Source organism: Amblyomma maculatum, chromosome 11 (genome assembly GCF_055883805.1).
Source record: "Amblyomma maculatum isolate TAMU_Amacu chromosome 11, ASM5588380v1, whole genome shotgun sequence".
Lineage (NCBI taxonomy): Eukaryota > Metazoa > Arthropoda > Arachnida > Ixodida > Ixodidae > Amblyomma > Amblyomma maculatum.
In genome coordinates, this window is record NC_139354.1 from 82,410,348 (window position 1) to 82,429,726 (window position 19,379).

Below are 19,379 nucleotides of genomic sequence, written 5' to 3' on the forward strand. Positions count from 1 at the left end.
GCGAAGAATTAAGCCGATCGTCGTAGAGTGCTCCCTTACGCGCATTTGATGATGACGTTCTTAGCAGAACTAGCTTAAAAAGCCCTATGATCAAGCTGTCACAAACTATAGGAGTTGTTTATGCATGCGCCGATTGAATTTTGTACGTGACGCGAGAAGTCGAGCTGCGTAGTACATATTATTGTTCTCTCGTACTTATCCGTAGGTGTTCCGTCCCTTGGGAAGGTTAGTAGAAGGCAGTTGATACCAGTAAAGCAATCGTACGACAAAAACTGATGAGACTATATGTAGACGGCACTTAATGCGTTCCGCGGAGATTGAAAATGCATCGATTCTCTGGCGCTGATCGCTGGATCATGAAGTAAATACATGAAACAATGTGCCACTGTGCAGCGGAACGGCTGCAGAATCGGTTTGCCGTTGGTTTTGTCCTTTTTCGCGGTGCTACGAGCGCTTTGCTAGCGGGTTTCCATAGCGCGAGCAAGGGGCGTCTGCTACTGGACCTCTTTGGAGCGTTTACATGGTTTTGCCGCCAGGTGCCGCATGGAATGCTGGAATCGCGAATTGTGAACATGGATGACAAATATGTTTGTCACAATTATTGTTTAGCCCTGCGACAGATGTGGCATGCTATAGCTTTTGCTTTTTGAAATAAATGAGGTTTTCATGTGTTGTGTACCTCCAAAAAATTCTTCAGGCTCTATGTTGTTTCTTTTCTACGTCTTAACATTCTTTCCAATGGCGTGGTTTTGTTGGAATGACTGATGATGATGATTACATGCTGATAATAGCAGGTATAGATGACTGCTTCCACATCCATTTTCTAAAAAAGTATCACATTCAAAACCACCAGTAAAAACAGATGATGATCTAAAGGCCAAATTCAAGCAGCTCATTTTTCGAGTGCTCGAAGTATGTTTGCTCGCCAGTATTGAGCAGGAAGACATTGCTGCATAGGAGAAAATCTTCTAAAATGTAACCTCTAGCATAAGTTTGTCCGCTGAGCAAAAGAAGTCGCAAGCTAACAAATATCGCTCTAGTAGCTGCATTAAAAGTGATTTTATTAAATGTGTCTAAGTCTGTTTGTACGAGTGTTAAATGAAGTTGTGGGTACAAAGAAAATATTGTGATTCTTTTAAAATGGAGTATTCTGAATGCAACAGCTTCACATTCAGTTTTAAGCTCAACTTCAATAATTGCAACACCGTTCTCTGTTACAATGGCGACACCATCAGACAGCCTGTTTGCCAGTTTTTGGTCACCTCGAAAGACAGTTTGTGTTTTTTTACACAGAAAAATTTAACAGGGCGGCTTGGGCACTAGATTCTTCGATTTCAAGAGTTTCAGTTCACAATATAAATCTCAAGAAGCACCTCGATGCTGATGTCCTCTCTAGTTGCCCCTTTCTCTCCTAGTCATCTAATACTTCTCTGAGTAATTCCTTCCCTGCACGTGCAAATGATTTGTCCAACCAGGATGTGCATACCACACCGATTGTCGCTTTGTCCAACACCCAGCATGATCTGGCTTCCGCTTAGCAAGCGGACTCGTATTGTCGCAAGCTAATTGATCGGCTTAATTGTACTTCACTACCTCCAAATTCCCGACTCTGCCGTCAACTTGGCAACATTAAAATGCAAGGCGGACTGCTTTACTGGCATAATCACAAGCCTTTTGGTAAACTGTGGGTGCCTTGTTGTTCCCAGTTCTCTTTGCCACCAGATCTCGCATGCCTTTCACAACGATCCCATAGTTGGATCACAACAACTGTGGATCACTCCACCCAGTATGCCGAAACCACAGCTATTCCATCTGGCTCCGCAGCGGAGATGGCAAGCTTTTTCCTGCGACACAGAGCCCCTGGTGTTCTCCTGCCTGACAGTGGCAAGTCTTGCCTTAGTGCATTTATGGCCCAAGTTCTTCATGCCGCAAACATTGCTCACAAACAGCCACCTACCACCCTCAAAAGAATGGTCTCACTAAACGCTTCCATCGCACTCTGTCCGATATGCTATCCACATACATCGACCTTCATCACAGTACCTGGGATGCCTTACTTTCGTCACCTTCGCATACAACAGTGCAGTTCAACGCACGACCCACTACTCTCCGTTTTTCATGCATGCGGGAATGAAGGAGGCGGACCACAGACGACTGGTCCAGGCCTTTGTGCTGAGCCGGATCGTCTACTCCCTTCCGTACCTCAACCTTTCTAAAGCAGAAAAGGAAAGGATCAACTGCTTAATAAGACAAACGAACAAGGCAGCCCTACATCTGCCGAGATTCACACCAACCAGGAAAATCTTAAAAATGGGCATCCATAACATGCCCGAAGAGCTAATCGAAGTGCACAGGATCGGCCAATATGAGAGGTTGTCCAATACACCTACAGGGAGGCACACTGTCCGGGAACTAAAAATATCTTTCGAAACAACTAAAACGAATGAAAGATCTGTGCCCCGAAATAAATTCAAGCATCTTGTAGCGCCAAAAAAATATGCACCCGGAGTACCACAAGGAGAGAAGACAGCCTTTTAGGAAACGTAGCGCAAAGAAGACAAGGACAAAATTTTTGAATTGGCAGCACCGTCGTAAAACACAGAACCCAAGCAACCAGATATTATGTTCAATACAGTAAAAAAAACCACGTCGATAACAACACACAGTTAGGAACTCACTTGTCAGGTGCTGTGACATTCACCTCAAAGATCTCAGGGCAGAGGCAGCGTAGCTCGTTGTACCTGCATGAAGAGACAGAAAAGCAATGGTTGTGAGACCGGTTTTGCTGGAGATAGTGTGCGGCATAGGCCAAGGTGAGACTGGTGACATAGTGATAAGCTGTGCTTGTGGGTGGTGCGAACGGAAGTGTCGGCAACAAATTGCCATGCGAACTGACACCTAAAGAAAAACATTTTTCCCTGTCAGGAATTCAACCACTATCCCCCAGATCCCCAGATGAGTGCACGAACCACTGCTCCATATTGGGCTCTCTTGAGAAATCTCCTTGTCTGGCGTAAGGATGACAGTACCGATGACAATGATGCTGCAGTTAGTCATAATGATGATAGTAGCAACAGTTATGATGATGATAATAATAGTAGCGATGACAATGAAAATGCAGTTAGTTGATAATGATCCCAGTAGTGATGCCAACGATCGTGCAGTTTGTGAAAAACAGTCCTGTAAAGTTAAAGTGGCTTTTGCTATTTCCATCCTTAAGCAGACAAAGTGCAGTCCTGTATTTTTTTTGTGTTATTGTCTTCATACAATACATCCAGAACACACTGCTAAAACGTTGCCCTCTCGGGGCGCATCAAGCAGGCCAAAATTTTATAGTGTGCTGCTATTAAGGCCCCCAGTCTATCTGGCTGATCTCTGCCTGAAGGTGGCGTGACCTTGGACCCTGGCCTAAAGCGAAGAGAGTGCGACACACTAGCACTCATACTTGACCAATTTTGGCTTTGTTTCAGGATTTTTTTTTTTTCACTGTTTGAAAAAGGTAGGAGGTCACCAAACTGGCCTTACACACTGCTCTTCCTAACACACTTTATTACTGAAACAAACACGAAGGTGCAAAACCATGGACTATGGTAGGAACAGTGCAAAGCAAACAGCCTTCAATCACTCAGCAATCACAGGATAGCCCCTAGGTGGAACGCTTGACTTCAAAACGGCAGAGATGGAGGCAAGCTTCTCCACAACTATACTGGAATAGTGCGAGACATCCTCTACTTAAGTTCAGTTATGGCTTTCCAGGGAAACGATGGCTGAGTAATGGACCTAGTACTGCGCTAAATGCTTGTGCACTCTTGGTTGGTCAAGTTTCTTGCACTACTGCACAGTCGAGCCCGTATATGTTGAACCTGGATAATTTGAATTTCGGTAATATCGAGCTCACAGAATATCCCCTTGAAAATCCCATGTAAAAGTATAGGAAAGCTGCATCGTATACCGAACTCAATTTCACTGGTCATTCTATAGATCGAACTCTCCCCCACACACTGGAAGGTGCGCCTTCTCCAAAGACATTTCGAATCACCCTCAGCCGTTTGCCGCATGATGTTTTCAAGCCACGAGCGGAAGGAATGAGAGGAAACAGTTCAGCGATAGCTAGCCTAGGGCAGCGCCACGCCCTTCCCCCAAGGGCGCGCTCATCTGCAGTGATCGTTTGCTGCACGCCAGCACGTGACGTTTGCAAGTCATGTGTGTGAAGGAACAAGAGGGAACCAATGCAGCTGTGGTGTTCGGGAGAGGGGAAAAACGCGATAGAGCCTAGCACAAGAGCGTGCCCATTCTGCTGAGCTTTTTCTTTCTCTTTTTCCTCTCTTTCTCGGTCTTCGTTCGCAGCAGCACTACGCATGTGCAGACAAGCCAGCTCAGCCCATGGCACACAGAATGTTGGACGCTTTCTCCAGTGCATGTTGTAAACCCCTAGCGCGCGGCGGCTCACGTGCGTAAGCTATGGCGGCTGCGAACATTAAAAAGCGGCATACGTTTTTCTTCTTTTTTTTTTTTTTTTGCGACAGCCATTCATTCTTATCGTCGTGCTGAACAAGCGGAGTAGCGTAAGCTATGGCGATTTTGGACGTTAAGAAGCGGCAGATAATGTTTTCTTTTTCTGAGAGCCGACCACCCTTGTCGTGCTGAACGAGTGCGTAGGTATGGTGGCTAGAGCTGTGGACATTAAGAAACGGCAGATTTTTTTTTTTTTGCGAGAGTCGTCCATCCTTGCATCTATGAATCAACAAAAGCATGCGGTCAGCTGCGATCATGACACCGGATTTTAGCATTGCTCGCTTCAAACGGCATTCGCAGCTATCGTGCTTTCCAATGACTTTTGGTAGCGGTCTACACCCGCCCCAAGCGCGGCGTGATAAATTGAACCAGGCTTGTGCAATCAAGCCATCATGAGCATTCTGTTAAATTCGCTCCCTGCCACTATAGAAGCTATCAAAGATAAAGACGCCATGATGTTATTGCTGCGCAGCATTTTGGCGCACTTACCAATAAATGAGCTGTGGATGTGGCGGCCGCAACAGAGGGATGCACCACCGACTGGCTGTTTCACATGCAAGCGAAAACGCTCCCTATTTCTGCCGCGGTGACGCAAAAAAACAAATTTTTCGCTCTGTCGTTGCCGCTTGTCGCTGAGTTTGCTCAACGACTTGCATATGAACCGGCCTTGAGGATTCTTTTTTTTTTTCTTCAAATTTTCGGCAGCAAAAGTGGGTTCATTATGTGATTGGGTTGATTACGTGACAAACACGGTATCATTTTTCATGACCGCAAGCGGCGTCTCAAGCCAATTTCTGTATATCAAATTATCGATATACTGAACTATTTCGCGATCCCCTTCGAGTTCGATATATCCGGGTTTGACTGTAGTTCATTTGCAGAAGGGCTCAGTTTGCAAGTCACACATATCTGCTATGCACAACCAGTATAAAGCATTCTGCATGTTAAACTCATGCCACTTTGAATTTTTTGTTCATTTTTATGAACTCGACCTACCACATATTTTTCAGTGCGGAGGTTGCTAATTTTTCCCCATATTTTTCACTGCTGTGCCACATAAATCGGTCCAACTTTTATACGGCGAAAAATGGCATGCCACCACAGTACTAACTTTAGCCGTTTCTAGCAGCTATTCTTTGTGATTGAAGAGAAAAATCAGTGCATAAGTAAAGGGATAAAATAATGAGTTATCAGAGCATGAGTACAGTCCAATCCATTACCATGACCCACTTCCACATGATGCCCAGCTGCACCTGCACAGCAGCAACACCGTGGTGTGCTAAAACTTTCCATTTTTAAAATGGTATCCCTAGAGTACAATCCCATACTCCTGCAACAACTGGACTGATGCAGGCTGAGTGTGTACCACTGCCATGCATAGTCCGAAAATTTCCTTCAAAGTCTAAATTTCAGCAGCACAATCACATGACTCTGCATGTGTCATGAGCTGCTTAACATGATGCCTCCTATGAGGTAGTCAAGCTAGGATGTGAAATTAGTCATATGTTATTGAATATGTGCTGACCATTATTAAACCAGGCAGCACGGTGACAAACACCGCAAAAGAAGAAATTGGAGGACGCTTAAGCTTCGCCTTGAAGAGTTCAACAACATAGTGTTTAAACCCCAATGCTTTGAAGACGGTGGATGGATGTATAAGCCCTTGAGTCAGGAGGTGGCTCGCGCCATCTGTTGCATCAGCGCCGTACGATCGAAGCAATTTTTCAGTGAGCTTCCCATCATCATCATCATCCCCATCATTCTCAGCCTGACTATACTCACTGCAGGGCAAAGGCCTCTCCCATGTTCCTCCAATTAACCCGGTCCTGTGCGAGCTGCATCCACTTGACCCCTGCGAACTTCTTAACCTCATCCGCCCATCTAACTTTCTGCCACCCCCTGCTACGCTTTCCTTCCCTTGAAATTCAGTTTGTTGCCCTAAGCGACCATCGGTTATTCTTTCTTCATGCTACATGTCCTGCCCATGCCCATTTCTTCTTCTTAATTTCCACTCGAATGTCAGTGACTTGAGTTATTTCTCTGACCCACTATGCACGTTTCTTATCTCTTAACATTATCCGTACCATTTTTTTTTCCATAGCCCTCTGCGTTGTCAACTTTAGTAGAACCCTCTTTGTTAGCTTCCGATCACAGGTAAGTAAATCGAAAATGTTCTTTGCTACTCACTTAACTATTACTTCCATAATTGGGTTATTTCTAATGATGCACCTAAACATTAGCTGACTGTCATAAGCGATGCATGCATTAGGTTCACCTTATTGGGAAAAAAGCAATGCGGTTCTGTGATGGAGTGGTTGCGTGTGATTGCCTCACACTGCAAAGAAACTGCGTTCCACTCCGCATGTTTCTGCAAAACTTTTAAGAGCCTGTCACACTAACACGACACGACGCCGATTTGGTTTGCCAACAGCGCATCTTCCTGGTTTAGGCACCTATGTCACACTGCGCCAACGGAAACAGTCGGCCGACAGTCGGTGTCGACGCCGCGTCGCTTGCGAGATGGCTGTCGGCCAACGGTCGCCCAACTGCAATGTCACACTAGCGAGACAACGTGCAAAACCTCACCCCCGACTAGGCCTTCTCCTTCTCACTCTCTTCTCGTGCCATTATACTGTTCCTTTTCTTAATCCTTTTATTTTTTCTACCATGCGAAATTCAAATTCCCCTTTCTATAGCTACTCCCTATCTTATTTTACTTGGTTTATTCTTATATAACTGCTAATTTAAGGATTAATTTTAATTCTATTTTATAAATTCGACCATACCAAAACAAGCACTTCAACAGTCGTGATTACGGACAGAGACTGAATAGTGCCCAGTATTTTACGTCTGTGGTTGCCAGATCAGAAAGTCAGTGTTCGAAAAATAAAAGCTGTCCACGGCTAACAAGAGACACTGTATATTAAAAAGCTGAAAAAAAAATCTCTACCCACTGCACTCTATGCGAGATCGAACTTACGACCTCCCGTTTGATAGCAAACTGCGCTAACCACTGTACCACAAAAGTTAAGCCTAACTAGTGCTTTCACAGGTTAAGCTATGGCTTTAGCCGATATGCCGTCTAGCAGTGTGAAAGTCGCAAAGGCAGTAGGAACGTTTACCACTTAACTGCAAACTATTTAGCTTGCAGCACACTGCTGATAGTTTTAATCAGGCCGTGTAGTTCAGTAGCCAGTAAAGCCGTAGGCGGATTTCTTCACAGGGCCGGCCGCGGGACCACAACTGCTGTTGGTTCAGTTGTAAAGTTCGAATGCAAGTTCTGCACTTTTTGCGCATATAATTCTTGAAACACATTGAACTATGGAACAAAACTTTACCGTGTGATGCGTAACATAGCGTTGAAATTGGTTTGCGAAATAGCGACATAGCAGCTAGACGTTATGGCTGTAAACACAACGATCGAAGTGCTGGAGGATCAGCAGCTCTAGGCAGGCTTCAGGAAAATAATCGCTTCTTTTCATCATTTATTTGTCACATACTACATTCATTTTGCACTATTCTGTGCAGTTCGGAAACACGGAAAGATTGCTCATGGTCTTGACGTGCGCCGCAAATCTATGTGCCCCGAATTCACTCGCCCCAAACACTGCCTTTAATAATCCACATGCATTCAGCAGCCCCGAGTATTTTGGTGGCTCGCGCTTGTGTTTTGGTCAGAGATTATGCATCGATACTACTTTTTACATATATTGGTGCTGAAAAGTATTCGCCGTTGACGTAGTGTACAGAGTCGGCTTCGCGTTTCGAGAAAGTTTTTGCTCGGCAGTCGATCTCGTGAAGACTCGGCCACCGACAGTCAGTAGAGGGGTTTTGTCAGCGTCCCCGGCCTCAAAGCCTGTCACATTGGGAAGACATTTGGTTTTCGGTCGTGTTGGTGTCATCAACGGCCTAGTGTGACAGCTTGGTCGGTCGACAAGTTGGCCAACCGTCGGTGTCGTCATCGGGTCTGCGTCGTGTCGTGCTAGTGTGACAGGCCCTTTATTGTGACACTGACTTTTTTTGCGACATGGGGGCCTTTACACTGCTGTGTTAAAATTATCTGGGACTGGCACAAGTGCCCAGGAGCACTGTGGTCGTTAAAGTTAACAAAAGAGATGCGGGCCGTGAAAAGACGGAATGCTTATCAGAGCTCGAGTGATGTTCCGTGAAGGGAAACTGCGAAAGGATGCATTTCTGCTGCGCTCTCCAACGAAGAGGCCCTAGTGCATTTTCATGGTGCTTACCAAATGAATTTTCTGGAAAAAGTGCACTTGTAGGCAGGTGGTAGGCATGCACAGGTGCAAATATATGTAATGTTTATTTATGTATGCTCAAAGCCACCGGCACAAGGCTTTACAGTGAAACCTTGTTGATTCCAACCTCAGCAACTAAAATTTCCGGAAGCTCGATAGTTTGACACCTGTCAATTTATATTTATAACTGTTGACACCGTCCAAGCCAATGCCCATGTAAGGTGGTGGCATCCAGGTATGATTGTGACAGTTAGCAATTGTCAGTACAGCCCTACATAAACCTAAACTGCAAGCTGTGCCGCCAGCAGTGTGCCTCTGATGTGCCCACAACGGCAGGCGTGACAAAAATGGGTGGCGTCGTCTTTGAGACCATTCCATTTCGGTCTCGCTTTTAACAACTCTGTACAGGACTGCAATTACGGCAACTACTGAGTGCACATCAGCCAGCCATGAAGCCATATACTTTCGAGGACAAACCCTGGAATATATCATGTGGCCCTGAACGTCCTTAAAGAATGAGGGAATGTCTCACCCCAATCAAGCATCATCATCTCTGCAGGCGTCAACAATGCCATGAACATCAAAGACATCATCAAGGGAAACATGCTCCTACTCAATTACACACAACCACCATTATTTTTCTTAATCGCTAAAGGTCATCAGACACCAAGCACCACGTTGCAAATGATTAAAAAACCAAAACAAAAAACAAAAAAATAAAACCACCTTTTCAGTTTACAAAGTGTCAGCACAAGACCATGAAGCTATCAAAGATCTAGTGGAAGAAACATGGCAGGATGACGACAACTCACTACCAAGGAACTTGTGGGAATGTTGGTGATGCACATATTTCATTTTAATCAGAAATGACCCAGATCGAAGCCTTCAAGTAACTGCAACGCTGGTTCCAAGCGTCGCCAGTCCTAGCCTACTTCGACAAAGAAGCCAGAACTGTGATCCAGATCAGAGCAGGCAGCTCGGCCCTCATCACCATGCTAATTAGAAAAGTCGTCATCCCCTACGCCAGCTGCTCCCTGTCAAAAACCAGAGGCAGAATATTGAACGACAAGAAAAAAAAATGCCTCGCATTCAACTGGACTGCATCAAGATATCATCACTTGAATTGAACGGCCTTCCGTACAAGTACGGAGGAGTCGACTAAGAGGTATAGCTGGAAAGCTTGGACTACTTATTACTCCATTTCACTGAGTATCTGTAAGGCAACATTTCTTTATGCAGCATCCAAGAACGGGGTATCCAACTTATGTCCGCAAATGGAATAAAGAACTTGCGCCTAAAAAGCCTGCTTGCTTTCTCACCATTCTGAACAGCCTTTCAGAAGAAATCTTGCATGCTTCGCATGACTCACATCACAGCTAAGCAGCTTATATTTACCCACGCTTTACAGTGCATTCAAGGCATATCACTGGCCATGACTACCACTATTATTGCACAGTAGTGCACAAAAACTTTCTGAGGCTGTCAGCGAAGGAAGACGATAAGGAGAGAAAGAAAGATGATAACCCAAATGTCAGAGAGATCACAAGCATACTTAATGTCACGTTGCCAAATGTCACCAGCGAAAACAACCTTGACGTTGTCCCCTACCTTCAGCACGTGAAGTAAGTCCATTGTATTGCTTAACCATGAAATAAAGACAAGCAGTGGACCAAAGATCGATGCTATGACGACATGCAGTGGAATACTACAAGCCAGGAGACAGGGTCTGGATTTGGATGCCCTTTTGCCACTGTTGCCTGAGTTAAAAGCTTTTGCGTTGCTGTTTTGGCTCGTAGAAAATCCTCCGTCGAATAGCAGTGATTTGTACCATGAATTTCCCCGTGATGGAAAGACAGCTTTCAGAATGCAGGCGATATTTGGACAAAATTAAACCACAATTGCATGCAAGTGTATAACCAACTAGACAAATCGGTACAGATACAGTCGAACCCGGATATATCGAACTCGAAGGGGATCGCGAAATAGTTCGATATATCGATAATTCGATATACAAAAATCGGCTTGTGACGGCACTTACGATGCCAAAAAACGATACCGTATTTGTCGCGTAAGCAACCCACTCGCATAATGAACCCACCCTGCACTTTTGCATGAAGAATTTGAAAAAAAAAAAAATAAAAAGCGTTAAGGCCAGCTCGCTCACATGCAAGCGATTGAGCGATCTCAGGGACGAGCAGCAGCGACAGAGCGAAAAATTTCAAACTCCCTCTCGCCGCTCGAGCCACCGCGGCAGCTCTAAACTAGGTTTCTGTGTTGCCGCGGCAGAAATCGCGAGCGTTTTCGCTTGCATGTGGATGGCGCGCGTCATCCGGGTTCGACTGTACTATACATGGATTCTGTAAAACAACTCATTCTACAGGAAGGACCTGCATGACACACTCTCTTCACAGGCCCTCTTCTTAAAAGGCCCCATCACATTTTGAGGTTGTTTCACCACGCAGTGAGCGGCATCAAGCATGCAGCGCGGTGAAACTGCGGCAAATTTGAACATTTTCGAATATGCGGAAAATTCCAAATACAGTCGAACCCCGCAATAACGAAACCGCCGGGGAAGGAAAACCTTTTCGTTGTCGCGAGAATTTCGCTGTCGCGAAAATGGACAAATAAGCACACCCATTACCTTCCAGAACCAAGATTTAATTAAAAAAGTCGCTTATTTTGCTGTGCTTGACATTGCTGTGCAGGAGCTTGACGACTCTGGCTTCGCAGCTTGATAAGCTATGCATAGCTTCGTCGTCGTCGTCGTGGTCGCCGAGAAAAGTCCGGATCACATCGAATGCATCAAGCACATCACGCGAGCTTACTTGCTTACCTTGTGCTTGGTTTTCGCTATCTTCGTCGTCACTCGCCTCATTTCCTTTGCGCACACTGTCGATAATAGCGTCGTCGCTGAATTCCTCGTGCACGATCAAGTCGGCGTCCGCACACAAAAAGTCCTCCAGCTCAACAGCCTCTGGCACCATTGTATCTACACTGCGAAGCGCGTTCCATGCTTCGGTTAGTGGCTGCAGATCGTCACCGCTTGCAGCTTCCGGTTCTGCCAAGGCGTGCTGACCAGCTGCGAAACCGGCGTGCCTGAAGCAGTTCTGGACAAGCGTGGCCGAAGTAGCAATCCACGCGCCGGCAAGCATCTCCAGCGCCATGAAGAGGTCAATTTCCGTCGGTCGCTTCATTTTGATGTTTAGCAACATCCGCTGTATGAGCCTTCTTCGGTACGCAGACTTCACACTTTTGATAACCCCCTGATCAAGAGGCTGGATAACGGATGTGCAGTTCGGGGGGGAAAAAAATCAAGCAGATGCTCGTCAGGGCAACGTCTTCAATGTGGTGCGCACTGCAGTTGTCCAAAAAAAGGCAGACAGATCTGCCCTGCTTTCGCATGTCCGTATCAAAGGCTTCCAGCCAGCTTGTGAATATTGCGCGCGTCATCCACGCTTTTTGGTTTGCAGTGTACTGGACCGGAAGCTTTCGGTTACGTTTAAAACACCGTGGAGTCTTGCTCCGGCCGATCACGAGGAGGGGACGCTTGTCAGATCCATCCATGTTTGAGCATAAAAGAATGGTGACCCGCTTTTTGCTCAGCTTGCCGCCATGGCATTTTTTTCCTTTCAGGTCTAGCGTTTTTGAAGGCAACATTTCATAGAAGAAGCCCGTTTCGTCCGCATTATAAATTTCGGAGGGCTTGTACTCGTCCATTATGCCTTCGTAACTTTTCTCCATCCAGGAAGATGCTGCTTCAGCGTCTACGCTCGCACACTCCCCCGACAACACTTTGGCGACGATGCAGTGCCGCGCTTTAAATCGACTTAGCCATCCGGCACTCGCCTTAAAGTTGTCGTGCCCCAGAATGCACGCGTAGTCAATCGCCTTTTGCTGCAGGAGGCTTCCGGACAAAGGCACCTTGTTCGCTCTCTTGTCCAGGAACCACTGAAATACGGCTTTGTCCACGTCTTCGTAGACCGGCGCTGCCAAAGTCTTGTTCTGAGCGCGCGCGCCGTTCTGGAGTGCCGCCATGATGCCATTCCTTGATTTCAGAATCGTAGAAAGCGAGCTGCACGGGATACCAAACTCCTCCGCAATATCAGTTTTCTTCCTGCCTTTTTCAGCTTCGGCGATAATTGTAGCCTTTTCCTGCAGCGTCGAAAACTTGCGCTTCTTTACAGGAGGCGGCATGTTTCCGACAGTAAAAAAACAACAACAAAAAACACTGTACACAGGCAAGTCGCGAGCGGCACAAGGCGGATGGCGAGATCGGCGAGATAGCGTGGTCGCGTGGTCGGCGCACTAGCGAAAAGAAAAAAAAAGGAGGTTCTTTGCTCTTCCCCGGTTGGCCGGCGGTGTCGTCACGTGGCGTGAAACGTCACATACATGCGTAGTGGCCAACAGACAGGCTAGCAAAAAGCCGCTTTCAGCGGGCAAAAAAAAAAAAAAATATGCTTTGCTATCATCATCATTACCGAACCAACCGAAAGTAAACAAAAATGGCTGCGCCGGTGCTTGTTGGCAGGTGAAATGAATGGGCTCGACTTGTCGGATGAGTGTGCTGCTGCAGTTTCGCCCATTCTATGTTCCCGACTGGCTGATGTGCCGAAAAAATGTTGCAGATCACTACCTCAAACTTTCGTTAATGCGGGACTGCTTTTTAAAAACCCTTCGCTGTTGAGAGGGGACAAATGCATTGAACCCTATGGGAGTTCGCCGGGGGCGCCAGAATTTTTCGTTGTCGCGAGAATTTCGTTCTTGAGGGCTTTCGTTATAGAGGGGTTCAACTGTACCAGTTTCTCAAATCAAAAACACACTGAATAAAAAAAAATATTTGATTCGTACTAAATACTTTAACGTTCGCACACGCCTACTTTTAAAGCAATGGGCTGATGCTAATATAACAGGAGGGTAATGACACAAATTTTTGTAAGTAGTGCTTGTTTTGCTTGTACACAATGTTGCCAGTAAAAGACACCACTTTGTTTATGAGGTGAGATGTGACCAGGTTCATCCCAAACGATGGCAACCATGCGAAATTGCTTCCATGTCTTGTGCTGGTTACATTAAGCACCTTACTTTGAAAATTCTTTCAGTGCTTTAACTAGAGTATGGTAAGAATGGTAGTAACTGTTCTTCAAGGCTCGCTGAGAACCCTTCTTTGTGGACGTATGTTGGCTCGATTCCACATTAATCCCATGATCTACAACACTGCCAATATACTACCTGACAATAGAGTATTTAAGGGCTACTGTAAAGAAAGATAAATAATCCTGTGTTCATTCCTACGCGTGCTGTCCTCTAGCGGCATCTTTTGACCCTAGCAAACTACAAACAACTAATTAAACCAGAAAAGTCTACGCTGATATATGGCATCCAAGTGGGCGTGTAACAACTCACACTCTCTCGCCGAAACCAGGGAAGCACGCGTTACCGCCGGTCAGGAGGACGTTCTTGAGCATGTGAGGCCGCATGTCTGCAGGGAACCGGGAGAGGGAATTGTCTCACACACGTCACATCCACCAAGAAAAAACAAAAGAACACAGGTTGGCTTGAACGGCCCATTCCTAATGTGCTCGTTATATTTTTCCAAAAGCTTTCTACAATGAAAATAACTGTTATCCATCAAATGAAAATGGTTTACGGGGTTTAACATCCTAAAGCGACTCAGGCTATGAGAGACGCCCGTCAAATGAAAACTATAGAAAAGGTACTAAAAGTCATGACTCTTAATTCTGGTGGTTCGTCCTTAGCAGTTCAAAAAGTTCTATGGTGATATTAGCAATATCCATTTACTCCAAGGAAAATGACACTGGTGCCACAAGTGAACACCTTGCCATATTTACAACGATTTGCCTCGTCTAGATTTTTTTTTTTTTAACTCCTAGGTGCTTTCAGTATGGCATCTGGCAATGTATAGAAAGAAAAGGATGATCATACAGCAGTGGAAGCGTGAGACAGCTGTCTAATAGTATGCGTAAAATGGGAGTACAGGTGCCCACATAATTTTTCTGCACCCATACAAAAAGCAAATAAAAATGCACAGTAGTGGGGAAGCCGAGGAGAGTGATCCAACCCAGTTCAGTACCATGGCTGCTACTGGGAGGCCTTCAGTGACATTTGTGCACATATTAAGTTATTATTTATCGGTACTGCAATCTTATAAAAGATCTCGGCAAGGTGGGCGAGCAATGCACAGGTACAGCCTCTGTCAAAAGTGTAGAGCCCAGGGGGTCTGCTTCTCGGCCGTGTAGTGGCACTGATTTAGCGGAGATTCTTCCCGATGAAGAGGAAGAGAGAAAAAAAAATCGTCTTACCATCTAGAGATACGGAACACTGGAAATGCATTACAAGCCGCACGATTTGGCTCAGAAGCAGATCCCCTGAACTCTACACTTTTGACAAAGGCTCTAAATGGATACTGCAGACAACAAAATAGAGAATGTAAAGAACATGACTTTGAAAGTGCAAATACAATACAGAGATGCAGTGGTATAAAAAATATAAGAAAATTTAAAGGTGGTTTTCGGACACGTTTAGAGAAGTTTGTGTTACTGCATCATTAGTGAGTTTATTCCAGTCTCAAGGATTAGTGAAAGGATACCAAATTACAACAGCATATTCTAACATGGGGGTAAATGGTGTTATCTGAAAGCGATCATTCATTCAGCCTCGGTTCAGCCAGCCTTTTCAAAAACATCTGCGCCTACCTGTGGTCACCTGAAGGAGACCACCTTTCTTGGTCCGCTCATTTAGCATCTGCAACTCTGACTAGAAGTTCAAGCATGGGTACATGTGCACGAGTGTATTATGTGCCTGTTTGTACAGTCCCTGCTAAAAGTAACTAGGCTGCTCTTACTGCTTACAATACTGCCAGGACATTTTTAATGATCTAGAAGACTGCAATGGTTCAAGCTTGGCAGAATGTCAGCGGCTTAGACAGGAGTGTGGTTCGTTATATTGTCACGACTGAAGTCCGAGGGAGCCGTGAAAGTACCACGTAGCCAAGGACCCGAGAATGAGGTCGGCTTGTCGTTTCGAACACAGAGTCACAGCGTCCAGCCCCAGCGCGCCGCTCGTGCCAACCACCGCTTCGTTGTCGTCGGCCCCAAACACGGCTGTCGCGCGGCGCTAGGCACGTGGCATTATTCCCCCCCCCCCCCCCCCCCCGTGAAAGAAAACATCGTCCCGATGACAAGGTGATAGGAGAAAAAAAAAATTAGGCGTGAGGTGAACTGTACAATAACGCAAGGTTTCACTTGCAGGGAACGCTCAGTCACGCGAAAAATACGGCTTTAAGCGCACCACATGCACAATTTCAGGCCGCTGGCGTCGTCCGCAGGAGAAGGGATCATCGATCGCACCTCCACCAGTGTCACGACTGAAGTCCGAGGGAGCCGTGAAAGTACCACGTAGCCAAGGACCCGAGAATGAGGTCGGCTTGTCGTTTCGAACACAGAGTCACAGCGTCCAGCCCCAGCGCGCCGCTCGTGCCAACCACCGCTTCGTTGTCGTCGGCCCCAAACACGGCTGTCGCGCGGCGCTAGGCACGTGGCAATATTGAGGTTCGACTGTATCAAACTCTGCACCACGCACTGGAAGCTCACCGGAAGATCGCATCACCCTCGGCATTTTGCCGCATAAAGTTTTGAAGCCATGTGTAGAATGAGAGAGTGGTGATGGCTGGTCTAGAGCAGTGCTGCATTCTTTCCCTGAAGGCGCGCGCACCTGTGGTGATCGTTTGCCATGTGCCATGTGATTTTGCAAGCTATCTGCGTTAACTGTATCAGTGATGGTAATAATATCCTCTTTTAGTTGGAGTAGGATATCTTGTGCGGATAGATGTCAGAAACCATGAGCGTATTAGGGATGTGCCCTTGATTTTCCAAATGATTTGTGAGGCGGTTTAGGACCATGTACGCATAAAGCTTCTCCGCACATGAAGTGAGGGATATAGGTCACAGGTTCCCAAATCCTAGTGGTTTGTTGGGCTTGGGAATCACGATCACCTCAGCGTGTTTCCACACTTCTGGTAAGTCCCCCGTCTCCCAGCTGTTATTGATTTGCTCAAGGAGACACGTCGTTGCTTCTTGGTTATGGTTGCATAAGATTTTTTGGGTCCTTGCCAGGGGTGGTATTCTGGGTGAGCTTCGCCAGGAATGCCAGTAATTCCTTCACCATAAAAGGCCGATCCAGAGTTTCATTTCGGCTCCCTTGGTATGTCGGGTGCATAATTGGTGTGGAGGTAACAAACCGCCATAGATGAATTGCTGTTTGTTACCTCCACAACACATTTGTCCATCCTTGTATCCGTGAATCAATGAAAGCACGCGGTCAGCTGCGATCATGATGCCGGCTTTTAGCATCGTTCGCTTCAAACGGCATTTGCAGCTACAGTGAAATCTCGTTGATACGATTCGGCTAAATACGCTTTTCGGCATAATACGTTTTTTTTTTCGTTCCCGGCCGATGCCCTATAGAGGTAATGCATTTTTGTACGGCTAATACGATCGTATTTCCACGTCGGTTGGGATAATACGATCGTGGAAACGTCTTCCGTAAATCTCGCGCAGTTTCAATTTTCGCGCCAGGAGGCAGCAAAAGTGTCCTAGCGGGATCTGACAGTAGCTGCAGTGGTCGTAACTCCCCTAGCGCTCGTGGCCGATTTTCGATGTTGGACATGACCTTTGCTAGACACGTGTAGGAATCACATCTCTCCAACTATGATGATGACATCAGAGCCAGTCCTTTGCAGAGGGTGGGCAGAGCTACTGAAATTATCGCATCGAGCGAAACTACAGGCACGGCGGACTGAACACGCGACGACATGCGCTTCGTATGGTCGAGGCTTGGCCTGGCTCGGCTCGGCTCGAGTCCGGCCGTGCCTCAGCACAGCGTCTGCAGCAGTGTGGCGGCCTCTGGGAGCCATTTTCCCAAGCTCGCACAACAAAAGCGCCGAAGCGCACCGAAGGTTTTTAGCGCCATCTATCCTAAGACATAGTAATCACGGTAAAATCACGTGACCAAGAAGCAGTGATTGGCGCATGCATTGACGATGCTGTAGGCTTTGTTGGCTTTGTGTTTGCCATTTCTCGTTGCCATTTTGGTTTTCCGAGCGTTCAGCTTGCACTTCGCACTTATCGTTTTTGTTTTGGTGCCGCGTTTCACCCGTGCGCTTCACCATGTCTAGGAAGCGTAAAGCGTTATCGCTGAAAGAAAAACTTGATATTCTCGTAAAAGTCGACGACAATCCGCAGAAGAAACGTGTCGACCTGGCAAGCGAACTTTGTTTGCCTGTCTCCACGCTGAACACGATCGTCGGCAAGCGAGAAGAAATTCGGAAAAACATTCAAGTCTTCGGCGCCAACGTGAAGCAAACAAGGGGCGCCCAGCATGGCAAGATGGAAGAGGTTCTACTGGCGTGGTTCAGGGAAGTAAGGGCGGCGGGCGTGAACGTGGACGGGACAGTTGTTCGCGAGAAAGCTGATGAGATTGCACTCTCGTTGGGCACTGAAGATTTTAAAGCTTCGGGCGGGTGGCTCCATCGTTTTAAAACACGACATGGCCTGTCGTATAAAACCGTTTCCGGCGAAGGGAAGTCTGCCCACCAAGATCAGGTCTCCAACTGGCTTTCGACTCTGCCGGCGGTAGATGAAGCTGGGTTGTTCATCAACCTCCAGCCCGAGAAAAGTCTCAGTATGAAAGGTGAGACGTGTCAAGGTGGGAAAAAAAGCAAAGAAAGAGTCACCGTATTGTTGTGCTGCAATGCTGATGGAACCAAGAAGCTCAAGCCTACCGTCATTGGCAAGTTCTGGAAGCCACGCTGCTTCTCGCGTAACCCACGCCTTCCTGTCGTTTACAAAGCGAATAGGAAGGCATGGATGACCGGAGCCCTTTTCACAGAGTTCCTCACCCATCTGGATGCCCGGATGCGTGCCGAGAACCGTAGAATTCTTCTATTTCTCGACAATTGTGCCGCCCACCCTGTCGATACTTCGTGGCTGCAAAACGTCAGAGTAATTTTCCTGCCGCCCAACTGCACCAGCCACTTGCAGCCCCTAGATGCAGGAATCATTAGAAACGTGAAATTTCACTTTAGGAGCTTGTTGGTCAGACGCTTTTTGGCCAAGATTGACCGGAAAGATGCCAGCTTGAAGGTGGATCTTCTTGATGCCATTCATTTTCTAGCGATGTCATGGGATCGCGTCAAACCCGACACCATCGCCAACTGCTTCAAGAAGTGTGGCTTTTTTTGTGCATCTGGCGATACGGAGGAACATGGAGCTGACAGCGCAGAGATTGACATCCCGGACTGGGGTGACCTCGATGTCAGCGTGTCTCCGGAAGAGTTTGTATCGGCGGACGACCAACTGGCGACATGCGAATTGCGCACCGTCCAAGACATCATTGCAGATGTTACCGCTGAAGAGGAGAGCGACGACGATGACAACCATGACGCCGGAGATTGCAGCGGCGATCGTCGGCCATTAAATACTGACGGTGCACTCCAAGCTTTGGACGGGCTTCGTGGCTTTGTCGCGTCTGCGGAGCTGAGTGAGGAAACTGCTACTCGTTTCTACGAGTTCCAAAAAAGCTTTCTTCAGGACC

The 19,379-nt window shown here is 46.7% G+C and overlaps 1 protein-coding gene across 2 annotated transcripts in view; it reads right to left on the reverse strand.

The window, feature by feature from the left end:
• Positions 1-19,379, reverse strand: part of Arp6 (Actin-related protein 6) — a 72,171-nt gene that overhangs the window by 11,462 nt on the left and 41,330 nt on the right. For both annotated transcript variants that reach the window (XM_084584932.1, XM_084584931.1), the window contains exons 9-10: positions 14,172-14,247; positions 2,679-2,741 (exon numbers count right to left, since the gene is read on the reverse strand). In XM_084584932.1, coding sequence (XP_084441058.1) covers positions 2,679-2,741; positions 14,172-14,247 — 139 coding nt within the window. The remainder of the gene's footprint in view (positions 1-2,678; positions 2,742-14,171; positions 14,248-19,379) is intronic.